Genomic DNA, 13,435 nt, shown 5'->3' on the forward strand with positions numbered 1-13,435 from the left:
GCAGGTGTTAATCTCTTTCAGGGAACTCAAGTTGTCTACTTCATTTACCCTTTATTAGCATCATGCACAGTAGATACTTACTGGGCATAATGTCAACTTTCCATAAAACAGCCTCTTTCTCTGTGTTTTCTTCCCTTAAGTCCATAAGAGAAACGGTATCATCTTCTCAATAGCAAAGATCAAGCTCAAGTTATATTCCTTTTATAGAGGCCATGAACTGAGATCTTTCCTAGAATGTGACTTCTGGTCTGATAGGAGCCAAACATTCTCTTGTCAGTGAAAACTGTTTTTTTTTCTTCATTTCTTTTGCAACCCCTTTCCACAGGGGTTCAACTTCCTCTTCCTTTCTCCTTGGATTGTGTCTACCCCTTCAAGAATCCTCTCATCACATTTCTAATTTGCGTAAATTTCTTCTTAGTCTTCAAAAATATTCTCACCATCAGCAACATATCTGCCCTTCATTTAAAAAAAAACTATAAGGCTTATTTTCTATATTGTTGTATTGACACTGACCAAAAAAGGCTTTTGACATGTCTTATGCTGTTTCCGTGTGTGTGTGTGTGTGTGTGTGTGTGTCTATGTAAGCATGCACGATGCATAAACTAATTTTTAATGCCTTGATGTGGAACCCATCTTATATTGTATCTTAAATGTGCCATATCTTGGCTCAGTGTAAATATTTAATAAATGATTCAATCGTATTCAATGTTATTGGAGCACAAAAAACAAATAAACCCCTGGGGATATTAGTCTAATTTATCCAGCCATTCCCTAAACAAAATTAAAGCCTTACAATCCAGGGAAACATATGGATTCACTGTTTACTTAGTAAACAAAGTATGGCCCCTTGGTTTTTGTCATAATTTATACTTCCTAATTTTGCATAACATTCTGACCCTGGATTGGCAGTGGTCTTAATAAAAGGCTGAATGTATTTTATTTCAGCACATATATTTCCCCGGATTAGCACTAGAATGCTCTATAACTATTATCTCTTTGTTGCTCTGTAGCCTTCAGTTCCTTATAAACACTGTGCTGAAATGCATCAAACTGAGCTACAAAGACCTGCCATTTTTCAGTTATGCCTCCATAATCAAGATGCAGACACAATGCTCCATTTCTTTGATCAATCCTCCAACCCAGGAACGAATGTACGTCTCACTCAGCGAGGTGGGGCAAACCTGCCAAGTTTATCAACATTAAATGTTTAAATGGAGCTCTCTATTATTATATCTCACACAATGCCAGGTGTTTTCACATTAAAGGCAGAAAGTGCCTTATCAGGGCTTTCAGGAGGCTTTGAGTTGTGTGTTTTTAATCTTTTTTTATTATTTTTATACACTGCAACTGGAAAAAAAAAAAAGACAATAAATAGTGAAACAAAACCAAACAAAACCCTAGTACTATCCCAATAAGCTCTTACTTCTGTTCCACTTGTGCCCTGGCTAGTTCTCATTTTCTGATATGATCAGTTCTATTACTCATACAATGGTAACATTCTCACCTATGCAACTGCATAGAAACTACAACACCAACCCAGGGAAGCAAGAACTTGCAAGGAACTCTGCCTCCCAGTGCAGCGGGTTTGGAGATAAAACACATTATATTAGCCATCCGGTCCATGGAGACATGCCTCTTTCTCTCTCCCCTCAAAGGCCCTCCTTCCTCAGCATATTTCCTTCTTTTCTGTTTCTATTCCCCTACTCCCACTCCAAGGATTTCACAAATGGCAGGGAATCTTCTCCTACTGCAATAGTTTTCACTTGAAAAAGAACAAAAATATATATTTTTGAAAGGGCAGAGTAAAGGGTATTTTCTGCTGACACTTTCATTATCTCACTATGTGTTTCACTGGACACTAGGTATTAATCTCTTACCTCAATTAATCTCCTTAACCTAAATATTTTTAATTAATTTTATTCAAGCCAGTTCAGGTTCCTCATATTTAGCAGGGTTGTTTGGAGATATACAGTAAGAATTCAACCTAAATTGTTAAGTCTCCAGCCTCATTAGCAGTGTAAAAAGTAATTAGCAATGTCTCTCTCTGTATCTCTCCCCCACCGTGTGTGTGTGTGTGTGTGTGTGTGTCTGTGTGTGTGTTAGGGAAAACATCTGTGCAATTCATTTTTTTGTGATGGTAAACTGAGCAAAACTGGAGGCTATTAGCTGTAATAATAACATTTATGTGTTCTGGCTTAAAAAAAAACACGATCATTTGAAGTAATTCTAGAATAGAAAAGGAATAGGAGCTACTTGAACATGCAATCCAATTTTTCATGTCCAAATTGACTTTTAAATGTGACAATTTATTTGGTGTTGGTCTCAAGTCTAATGTTCATTTGCTAATAAATAAACTGCATTCATATCAAGTGGATATGAGTTCCCTGTTCTGGTTCAGAGCTAAAAAGGTTTTTGTTTTTTTTAATTTTAGTTTGAGAGAGAGAGAGTACACAGCAGGGGAGGGGCAGAGAGAGTGGGAGAGAGAGAATCCCAAGCAGGCTGTCACTCTGTCACTGCAGAGCCTGATGTAGGGCTCTAACTCACAAACCATGAGACCATGACCTGAGCCAAAATCAAGAGTCAGTCTCCTAACCAGCTGAGCCACCCATGTGCCCCAAGAGCTGATAAGTTTTGTGTAAGGGAGAAGATCAGATATGCTAAATTTCCTCATCATTCTAAGGAATAACAGTTTGCTGCATTTTATGTAGGGTTTACAACTATACCCAAGACATACTTAGTTTTATTTGTATATTCAAGTCAGTATTTCATGCATCTTCTTAAGCAGTTGAAAATTTACATCATAAAAAGAACATTACAATCCTTCCCAAGATAAAAGGAGTTCTCTGGGCGCCTGGGTGGCTTATTCCTGTTAAGCGTCTTGACTTCGGCTCAGGTCATGATCTCACGGTTCCAGGGTTTGAGCCTGGTGTCAGGCTCTGTGCTGACAGCTAGCTCAGAGACTGGAACCTGCTTCAGATTCTACATCTTCCTCTCTCTCTGATCTTCCCCTGCTCACACTGTCTCTCTCTCTCTCTCTCTCAGAAATTAAAAAAAAAAAAACACACATTAAAAAAATTAAAACAAAAAAAGAAGTTCTCATATCTGCATAATATCTTTATAAACTTTTTAAGATTTTATCATAACCCCATGAATTAGATTTTCACCTTAGCTTGGTGATATGTGAGCATTGTTTTCCATGTTTGGCTATAATTCCCATTGATTCAATCAGTCCATGTAGTGCTATGCATACCAGGTGAGTTGTAAAACATAACTGACATAAGCGGACACTCCAAAAAACATCACAAGCAATGTCGAGTCAGGTCTGAAGCAGAAATAACATTTATGAATTAACAAGAGTAGAAGATCATACACATGATCCAGTCATTACTCTCTATGGCAGTCCCCTTTGCCAAAAGTTATGACGGTAGATCAAATAATTTTTCTTGGACAAAAATAGACATCAGCTTTTCTCAATCTTCTGTGATTCATACCCAATCCTTGTTGAACCCTGTAACTTTCCTACACATAAATCTAGTTATTCGTGGATTTCAAACACATTTACAGTACACTAGCTATATGCCAAACACTGCCAAAGTCAGGGGTTGGTGCGATTAAGAACATCCAACTTCAGCCCTCTTGGAAGCCACCTTTGGGAAGAGAGAGCGAGAAGATCTTTGGGGTTGTGCTTCACTTCAAGTCCTATTATCTTCGCTTGCATGTGCTGAGCCATCTGCACCTCTGATGCTACAACACCAGCAGGATCTGGCCTGTCTGCACTACTTCTGCCATCCAGAGTTCACTTCCCTTATCTGAGCTCCTCTGACTTTGCTTACGTAGTGATTGTGGTTTCCATGCCAGTGTGGATAAGGCTCAGAGCCTTTCATCAAGATGTCCCAAGGTGAAATTAATCAGCTGTTTGAGTTAGGGAAGGGAAGGGAAGGGAAGGGAAGGGAAGGGAAGGGAAGGGAAGGAGGGAAGGGAAAATACAACTAGAGGGTTTAAGTAAAAATGTTCCTGGAGCTCGCAAATGGGTGTCCGGTGTTCAGATGGCCCCTCACGCACTGAAGCACACGACTTGCCCTTCCTAGTCTGGCTCAATGTGGGCCAGTCTAGCAGTCTAGCTATTGTTCAACAGACAAGTATTCGACCAGAGGGCACTGGAGGGTACTTATCCCTGCCCTTTCTCATTGCCATGGTAGCAGCTGGCTCCTCACCAGCCAGTACACCCTCCCCATCTTTGCCCAGTTTGTGGGCACTAATTTGCCCAGTTTGTGACACTACACAAAAGCTTGGATGTGCCTCTCCTGGTGACCCACCATTCTGGTGACTGGAGTGGGATAGTTTTGTTTGTTTGTTTATTTGTTTTAAGTAGGCTTCATTCCCAGCATGGAGCCTGAGGCGGGGCTTGAACTCATGACCCTGAGATCAAGAACTTGATGCCTAACCAGTTGAGGCACCCAGGCACCCCACGAGTGGGATCTTTTACCACAAGAAGGAGACTAGTTCAAGTATGGCCACTAGGAAATCTCCATGGACAGGGCAGTTTACCTGGTCACTGTACACTGCGTAGACCCTTTGCAGTTTCTTTCCCATGATGCTTCCCACATGGAATGAGGAAGAGTCAGGTCATCTAGAGATGAAACTCCCACAGCTGAGTTTTTTGCCTAATTATTCTTTTTTGTCTATCACTTACAATCGGCCCTGACTCTTTTTCGTAACTATATCCTAGTGCCCATGTCTAAATTATCCTACTGTTTTGTTTTTTAATTTAGGTCTTCACGTGCAGAGTCTAACATGTATGAGATTATAACCTACTTGCAAGCATGAAGTAGTCTATTCAAATGTCTATGTGGATTTACTGCCCATGGCAAAAAAGATCAATGGAACCTAAAGAAGGGCATAACACAACCATATCTTTTCAAAGTGGGAACTACCTTCACACTGGCCTTGTCTTTATGTGGGTGAAGAAGAGCCAAAAATACTGAGAGGTCAAAAAAATGTCTGATTACTCAAACAGATCCAATACTGGTGGGCCACATTTACTTTCCATAACTTTACTAATCTGTATTATAATTGTTTTTATCTTTGTTTGAGAGATATTTCCTAGTCTTTAATGGTCAAACAGAACACAATCCTTTTCCTCTAGTGCAGGCTGAAGCATATTCATTAACTGATAAGTGTTTTTGACTAAAAATATTTAACTATATATATATATGCACTTTCCTTTTTTAAGGTATTTTATAATTTTTTAAAAGTTCATTTACTTATTTTGAGAGAGAGAAAGCACAAATGGGGGAGGCCCAGAGAAGGGGTGACAGTGAAAATCCCATGCGGCTTCCACACTATCAGTGTAATGCCCACCACAGGACTTGAGCCCATGAACTGTGAAATCGTGACCTGAGCCAAAGTCAGACACCTAACTGACTGAGCCACCCACGTGTCCCCATATGCACTTTCAACAAACGATTGGTGATACCTTTTGGTCATCACTTGTCCCACGTGACTCTTTACACAGAAGACCCTCCGTGTCTGAATGCCCACACCACAGGTAGCTTCTCCATTCCAGCCAATGGTTGCATTAAGGACAGTTACCAGTGTATCTTCAGAACAGGGCCCCCAAGGCAATGCCTCCCAGTAGAGCTGCATACAGGAATGGTCATTACATGAACGATATTCTTGGAGGGCTTGAGGGGGTGGGCATGGTTTTCCACCTGCAAAAAATAACAGTAAAAAAGGATACATAGTTTTTGCTATTGTTCTTACCAGACTGTTGTTGTTACTGTAATTAAATTTGCTGTTTTCACTTTTTAAAAAAATATTTATTTATTTTTAGAGAGAAAGAATGTGAATCAGGGAGTTTTGGGAGAAACTCCCAAACAGGCCCCAGGCTTAGTGTAGAGGCTACATGGGGCTCTACCCAGGGCTCAACTTCACAACTCTGAGATCACAACCTGAGCCCAAATCAAGAGTCAGATGCTTAACAGACTGAGCTGCCCAGGGACCCCTTGTTTTTTCTCTTTTAATGGTCCAGAAAGGTAGTTTTTGACACAGGATTTCAAAGGCCTGAGCCTCTGCACCCTTCTGCCCATTCTAGGGCCATGGTCCTTTTGTCCTGAGTAACAATCTAAGGGCAATATATTGCACTTTTCCTCCTAAATAATAGGTAGCAGCACATGCTGACTAGATCAAAAACAAAACAAAAGCCCAACAGTATCAACAAAAAACCAGATTCTACTTCCCGCTTCTGGGTCACATGTCTCTGAGATAAGCTCCGAAAAAATCTGCTTTTATATGAGTAACACAATGCCTACATAAGTTAGTCTGTTAGCTACTGTAGCCCATGACCTTGAAATGATATTAGGTCAAACCTATACACTTGCCCACACATTACCTATATATAGCCTCTTTTTTCCTAAGAGCATTATTTTTCTTAGAGAATCATTTTAAGACACCCATCTTCCATCAAGCCATGCATTTTACTGCAATTTGAGAAACTAGAAGTATCTCTTAAAGTTTGGCAGAAGAGAGCCTATCCTGAAACTCTGAAATAATATCTGACAATGTGTTATCCACTGGCAGGGAGACCAGGCAGATGTGCATCCTTACACTCTTGGATGAGTCAGACAATCAAATTTCATTACTGTCTTTTCTTTCATGTTTTTATATCCATGTAAAAACTGGCATTTATCTAAAGTATTGATTTCTTTCCCCTACTCTTCCACCCTATGATATTTTATTCAGCAGGCCAAACGCTCAAAAAGATTTGTGACCTTGGTTTGTTATTCTTGTTATTTTTTTCCCATTAAATACTACTGACTTTTTTCTCTTTCTAGAAATATAAAAGACAAGAGAGGGAAGCAAATGCACTTTAAGAATATGAAAATCTTCATTCATCTTGACCCTGGCCCATTTTCCAGGACGATAGAACAGAATCTTGTTTAAAAAGAAGCTTCTCACAGCTAGTGGCCACACTGTCCTGCTGTTCTTACTGAGCCTGAGGCAGACGAAGCCGACGGAGAGCCTGAAAGAAAAGACGTTTGTGTCTGGGGACAGAGACTATTGCTATAAATGATAGAAACTGCTGCTCCTCCAATTTGTTCTGATGTCACCCGTTTACATTTCCATGGCACATTTTTGCTTCTTCAAAGCCATTTCAGAGCCTTCATCTTCTTCCCTCTCACAACATGCCAGTGTGACAGAACAGAAAACAGGGCCATACAGATCAGATAGCTTGCCAATGCCGGTGGCAGGTCCTGGTCAAGAAGCCATGTCTCTTGATTCCTAATTTGGAGCTCTTTTTACCAGACATGGTCCAATTATATTCCCAAATGTGTGAGCTACCTCAAGCTGGATGTGTGTCAAACTTTGTGTTTGTTTATTTTTTCCCCCAAAATAAGTATAATGAAAAATAAAATCCATCTGATTGCCGTGGGCTCTGCATAGGTTTGGGCTATGGCAATTCATGTAAATATAGAAGCCCAGTATAGATAAACTAGAGAATTAAAGAGAAAAAGCATGCATAGAAATGATACTTAATTTGGATTCAGGCCATAGAGCAATCACCTGTATGTGGCTACTTCCACAATATGACCTTCTCAAGTGCTTATGAGAAAAAAATAAAACAAAAACAGTAATTTGGCAATTGACTCCCCTGTTGAACCCTTTACCATTACTCACCTTCTCCAGGTAATGCCAGTATTATCCTTGATCTGCTCTGTTTCCCATCTGCATTTTTATTTGAACAAGACTGGGAACAGGATGACCACTCCGTCCACTCACTCACCACACAATCCATTCGGCAGGGAATTTCACAAGCCATCCTTTCGGGAGGAGGAGATGCTGGGCAGAGACTCCCTGATACATCTTCTCCTGTAATCAACCAGATCGAGACAGATGCTGATTCATGCACAATTGAGGACAGTCCAAGGAACACTTAGGTTCATTGCTTCCTCTATTACTTCAGTTTAGCCGAGAAGACTTCACCTTCTGTCTAAACCAATAAAGTGCGAAAAATGATGGTTTCTTCAACCATTCATAATATTTATGTCAAGAAAAACTGCCAGGAGATCATTTGGCATTTAGAAAGGTAGATACCCCAGCAAAACTCTCATTTGTCATCCTTCACAGGGATAAAGTGGGCTTCTTCCAGGAACAATTTAGCCATGGCTGGCTAGAGATAGACATGATTGACGTGCTATTGATAACTGTACATAATAAATGTATCTTTTTCTGCAAAACAGGTGCCGGAGTGGTCTGTTGGCCTGAAAACCTCAATTTATGTTGACCATTCTATTCCATGCTACAAAGAATTATATCATTCTAATTCTATATAATTATATAATTATAATTACCTCCAAAAATGTAACTTTAGGCAAGATTATTGCAAAATGATGTTTTTGTTATTGTTCGTACACAGCGGTAAATAATCCCAGACCATGGAGGAAATGGACTTGTGATTAAAATTATTATATAATGTTGAGACAAATTTGAAGCCTCATCTTAAATTTTCCCTAATACATTTATTATTCCCCCTTTGAATGATCTGATGAATTACTCAAACCCCAAATTTTATATATAAAAATAATGGTGGATAGTTGTTTGTTTTGTGTTGTTTTGTTTTGCAATGAAGAGATGTTAAGGGAATAACTTCTAAGTTACTTTTCTATATCTCAAATAATTATAATAATTTAAAAAATCTCTTTTGGGTTATTTACTCACTATTCTTAGAATTCAAGTGTTCCTCATTATAGTTCAACTCATACTACTTCCCCTGTTCACCATCACTTCATAAAAACAGAAGACATGAAGAATAATGATGTCATTTATAGTTTGGAGTAGTAACACATATTTGCAATGGCATCTATAGGAAAGAGAAGTTTTGTCTGTGTGACTTTATGCCTGTGAAATTCTCCTGTCATAATCTGCCTGAAAAACAGAATTACTACAAATGGGACTAATGTTTATGGGGTATCTCCTCATAAGAAGTTCTCAGGAAGCAAGTGTACCCCATCTTCTTTTACAGACGAGAACTCAATGGTTCTGGAAAGAAAATGTGCTCAGGGTCACATAGTTCTGAGCTGGGAAACAAATTAAAACCTCTGACTCCAAAACTTCTGCTTTTCCCATTAACTACATTGTGTCTAATTCCAAGGAGATGGATATTCCTTTACTGAGGAAGTAAGTAAAACCAGCCGACAGTGAGCAAGACTGCCTGGAGGATAAGACAGTATACTGTTAATATCTGCACTCATATTTGTAAATGAGGCCAGGCTCATTGCCCCTGAGGTACAAATAAAACTTTTCAAGCATATTATGAGAAGTAATAGAGATTCTAGCAGATAATCAAGCTGAAAGACCAGTTCCAATCATTTTCTTTTTAGTCTCAATCTATTTTCAGGTTGAGTCCACACTGTATGGTACGTGTATATACACATGCACACAGATGCTCCTTCTCTCTCTCTCTCTCTCCTCTGTCACATACACATGCACAAACACACGCACATGTGCCTACACAGCTGAGGGGTAGTGCTTTTCCAAGTATAGAAGCAAGGAGGCCACACAAAATGCCCAACCTATGTCTAATCAAAAGTTAATTTCCACATTTGTGAATATTATTAATGTATTTTATACAAAGCACTTTAGTTTTTAAAAAATTTTTTAAGTTTATTTATTTATTTTAAGAGAGGGAATGCACACACACACATGAGTGCAAGCAGGAGAAGGCCAGATGGGGAGAGAATCCCAAGCAGGCTCTGTACCACCAGCACATCTCCAGCCATGAGATCATGACCTGGGCAGAAACCAGGAGTCCGATGCTTAACTGATTGAGCTACCCAGGCATCTCTATGTTTTAAATTTTGTTAATTAAAAAAATTATTATCATTAGTTTTTTGTTTTTTGGTTTTTTTTTTAGAGAGAGAGAATGAGTGAGCAAGCAGGGGAGAGGGATGGAGGGAGAGGAGAGGAGAGGAGAGGAAAGAGAATCTTAAGTTTGGGTCTCGATCCCATGACCATGGGATCCTGACTTGAGCTGAAATTAAGAGCTCAAGTGACCAAGCCACCCAGGTACCCCACAAACCACTTTAAAGCAGTGTCTTTCAAAAGACATTTTTGAAGCATAATAGGTATTAGTAGGACTCTTACAAAAAATCGGGAGAAAGCTGTGAATGCTGAGTTAAAATAGTGAACTTGGTCTCATGACTGAACCCCCCCCCCCCAGAATGTTGAAAATGCTAATGCACAGTGTAAATTTCTTAGAGTGGAACTTATAGACTTATGTGACCAGCGACCATCCTTTTTTGAGGAGAATATCTCCTAGAAGTGGTATTTTTATGAATACGTTTTAAGAAAGCCCTGCCTTCAAGAGTTATAAGATTTATCAAATATTATTTGATGAGTGTGCGCTATGTCCAAGGCATATGATGGGCTAAAAATCAGTGATTTACCCCAATAATATACTATATTATAATACACCATGATATACCCCACTAGAGTTCATGACTCTAGAGATGAGCAATAAACATATAAAAAGAAAACTTAGTCCAAAAGTAAATGCCAAGTTGCAAATATGTGTTTAAAAAAGAAAATACTATAATAGTTCAGGGAAGAGAAGGTCGTCTGGGGGACTACCATGATAGCAGAAGGCTTTCAACAAAGAAAAAGAGAAAAGTTGAAACTTGGTACCAATGAAAGAATTCTTCAGGTAATGAAAGTATCAATAAAATAGGAAATAGGAATAGGTGGTATGAAAATACAATATATTTAGAAGACAGTACTAAAGCTGAATGAGGAGAAGACAAAACCCACATTGGAAGCGTTATTTGACATCAAATTCTAAATGACGTAGACTGACACACAAGTTTTGTTATCTCTCTGCCTTCATTAAATTCCCAGTGGTTCAGGTTTGCCATGACTCAAATTTAACATCCTCCCCAATCACCATTCAGCACCCTTAGTATTCACATCAGGTGCTCAAATACTTTTTAAATCCTAAGCTCTCATTTAAACTGATATACCTAATTTCCTCTGTGCAGTTAAATGTCAATATTCCTACCAATATTTTGATAGCTTGTCTATACAGGCTAATTTAGACATGTGAGCAAACAGATGAGATTTTCTTTAGGGAAATCAAACTAATAGTCATAAAGGGTCTGCAACTTGTGAATGAGCTGCAGTGCGATCCCAGTTACAAGGTAGCCTAGCTGTACACAATTAAGTCTTTAGAGATGAATCCTAGCCCCACTTCTCTTGAGTACATCACCTAACTTCTCTGAAGCTCAGTTATTTCATCTGTAATAAGGAAATAACACTTAACTTTCAGGGATATTCTAAGGATTAGGAATCTTTTATGTGACATATGTAACAAAGTACCCAGCTATATATGGGTACGCATGAGGGCTCTCATGATACAGAAGCCTTTAAAGTATGTTTGCAAAGATGTACACCACAAAAACCTAATAGCTTTCTTTATGTGAAAAGTCTAGATATTTATGTCATAGCCGCTGAAAGCACTTGCTCTGCCATTCATATATGTGTATAAATAAATGCCAATAGTTTCACAGACTGGTTCACATAAAATGTGAAAACTACTTATAATTATCCAGGTCATTTTATTTATATGGTAGGTGAATCTAAACCATTTAAGAGTCAAAAGTAAAACACTTGAGTCTGAATAACCTCAACTGCCCATCCACATCAGTATAATTATCTGCTCTCATTGTACAGAGAGAATCTATCTCAAAAGAGGAGCATTTATACTTTCGTGTTTTCATTTTCTTGGACGGATCAATGAGACCAGCTGAAATCTCAGGCAAGCATGGAAAATAAAGGGGCGCATGGGACAGAAACTTAGCCATTAGAAGTGATTTTCACAACCTTTGATAATCTAATGTCATAATAAAATAGAATATATTTAAGAGGGAAATTGAATTCATCTCTCAAGAAGACTGTAAAATTACTTCCAGCCCTCATCAGCCTCCTCAGGATCAATAATGACAAACTCCACATTCTCTCCTCAGGGAGTGGACTTATTCAAACCAATTGTGATTCTGAGAATATGGGATAGGATGTTGCTTCACCATGGCCACTCAGTATTTTTTTTAATAACTTGGCATGGGACATTCACATTATATAAAGTTAACCATTTTAGAGTAAACACTTCAGGGTCACATTGTAAACCGCAGTTTGCACAATGACTGCATCTAGTTAGCTTCAAAACCCTTTCATCACTACAAAGTAAAACCATTTATCTATTAAGCATTTTTCCCCTTTATCCACTCTCCTCAGACCCTGCAGGCACCAAGTTATGCTCAGTCTCTACAGACTTATCTATTTTGAGTACTCCCTATCAATGGAATCACACAATTTCTTATATTTTGTGTCTGGCTTTTTTCACTTAACATACTGCTTTGCAGACTCACTCACATTGTACCACATACACTACTTTATTCCATTTCATGATGGAATAATATTCTGTTTATGTACATACCACACTTTGTTTATCCATTCATTCACCGATAGTCATTTTTTGGCTATTGTAAATAGTGCTGCTGTGAAAGTGCTTATACCTGTACTTGCTTGAGTACCTGTTTTCAGTTATTTTCAGTACATGCCTAGGAGTAAAATTTCAGGGTCACATTCATCACTCAGTTTGGTTTGTGATTCTGGGGACTGTGGCACAGACGGCCAGATGACTAGGACTTAGCCACAGTAGTTCGCACCACTGTCTTCATGCCCACCCATTCCCAGCTAAAATCTAAAGTATTTAGATGAAAGAAAGATTCCTGAACATATGGATATACTCACAATTTCCTAAAAATGTTTATTTTTTCCAGTCTAAATGTTACTTAAAGTATAAATAGCTCCTGCAGACTCTTTGGCTACTGGTCAAGCAATCATGTAAATGTAATGCTAATAAGCTATCAGAGTCTGGGCTTTCTGCATCAACCTAGTATTTAAAGTATACCTATGGTATATACTACATCCTATAACATTCTTTGTTTTGTGACCTCTACAGACTTAGAATTCAATATTGTGAAGTACCATCTATCGTTTGTAACAATAGAACACACAACTATAATTCTTAGTTTTCTGACCTATGTGTCCAAAAAGAGAAAAGATTATAAGCAAAATGGAAGAAGAAAAAAAGAACCCAGCTATTCACAAATCTACAGTATGAAGTAGACTAGCATTCTGTCATTATACAAACTCCAAACTACCTTGCTCTCCCCCAAATAATTCACTCTTGGTACTTTATTGCTATTTTCTCTTGTATACTATTGTAGTATATATGGAAAATAATGAAACAGTTATTGAAAATACTCTACATGTCATAAAATTTTATGTCCTATTTAAATTTCAGAAAAGAATGCCAATAAATGTTGATTAAATGCTTGCCGACAGCTGAGTAAGATGTCAACTGATAATACACAGCAAA

The 13,435-nt window shown here is 38.4% G+C and overlaps 1 protein-coding gene across 1 annotated transcript in view; it reads right to left on the reverse strand.

The window, feature by feature from the left end:
• THSD7B (thrombospondin type 1 domain containing 7B) overlaps positions 1 to 7,865 on the reverse strand; it is a 401,417-nt gene extending 393,552 nt beyond the window's left edge. Inside the window, exons 1-2 of the mRNA XM_039222263.1 lie at positions 7,678 to 7,865; positions 5,477 to 5,711 (exon numbers count right to left, since the gene is read on the reverse strand). Of these exons, the coding sequence (XP_039078194.1) occupies positions 5,477 to 5,711; positions 7,678 to 7,819 (377 nt within the window). The 5' untranslated portion in view covers positions 7,820 to 7,865. The remainder of the gene's footprint in view (positions 1 to 5,476; positions 5,712 to 7,677) is intronic.
• Between the last annotated feature and the right edge of the window lie 5,570 nt (positions 7,866 to 13,435).

This window comes from Hyaena hyaena, unplaced genomic scaffold, assembly GCF_003009895.1.
Source record: "Hyaena hyaena isolate Hyena2069 unplaced genomic scaffold, ASM300989v1 scaffold_1096, whole genome shotgun sequence".
Taxonomy (NCBI): Eukaryota; Metazoa; Chordata; class Mammalia; order Carnivora; family Hyaenidae; genus Hyaena; species Hyaena hyaena.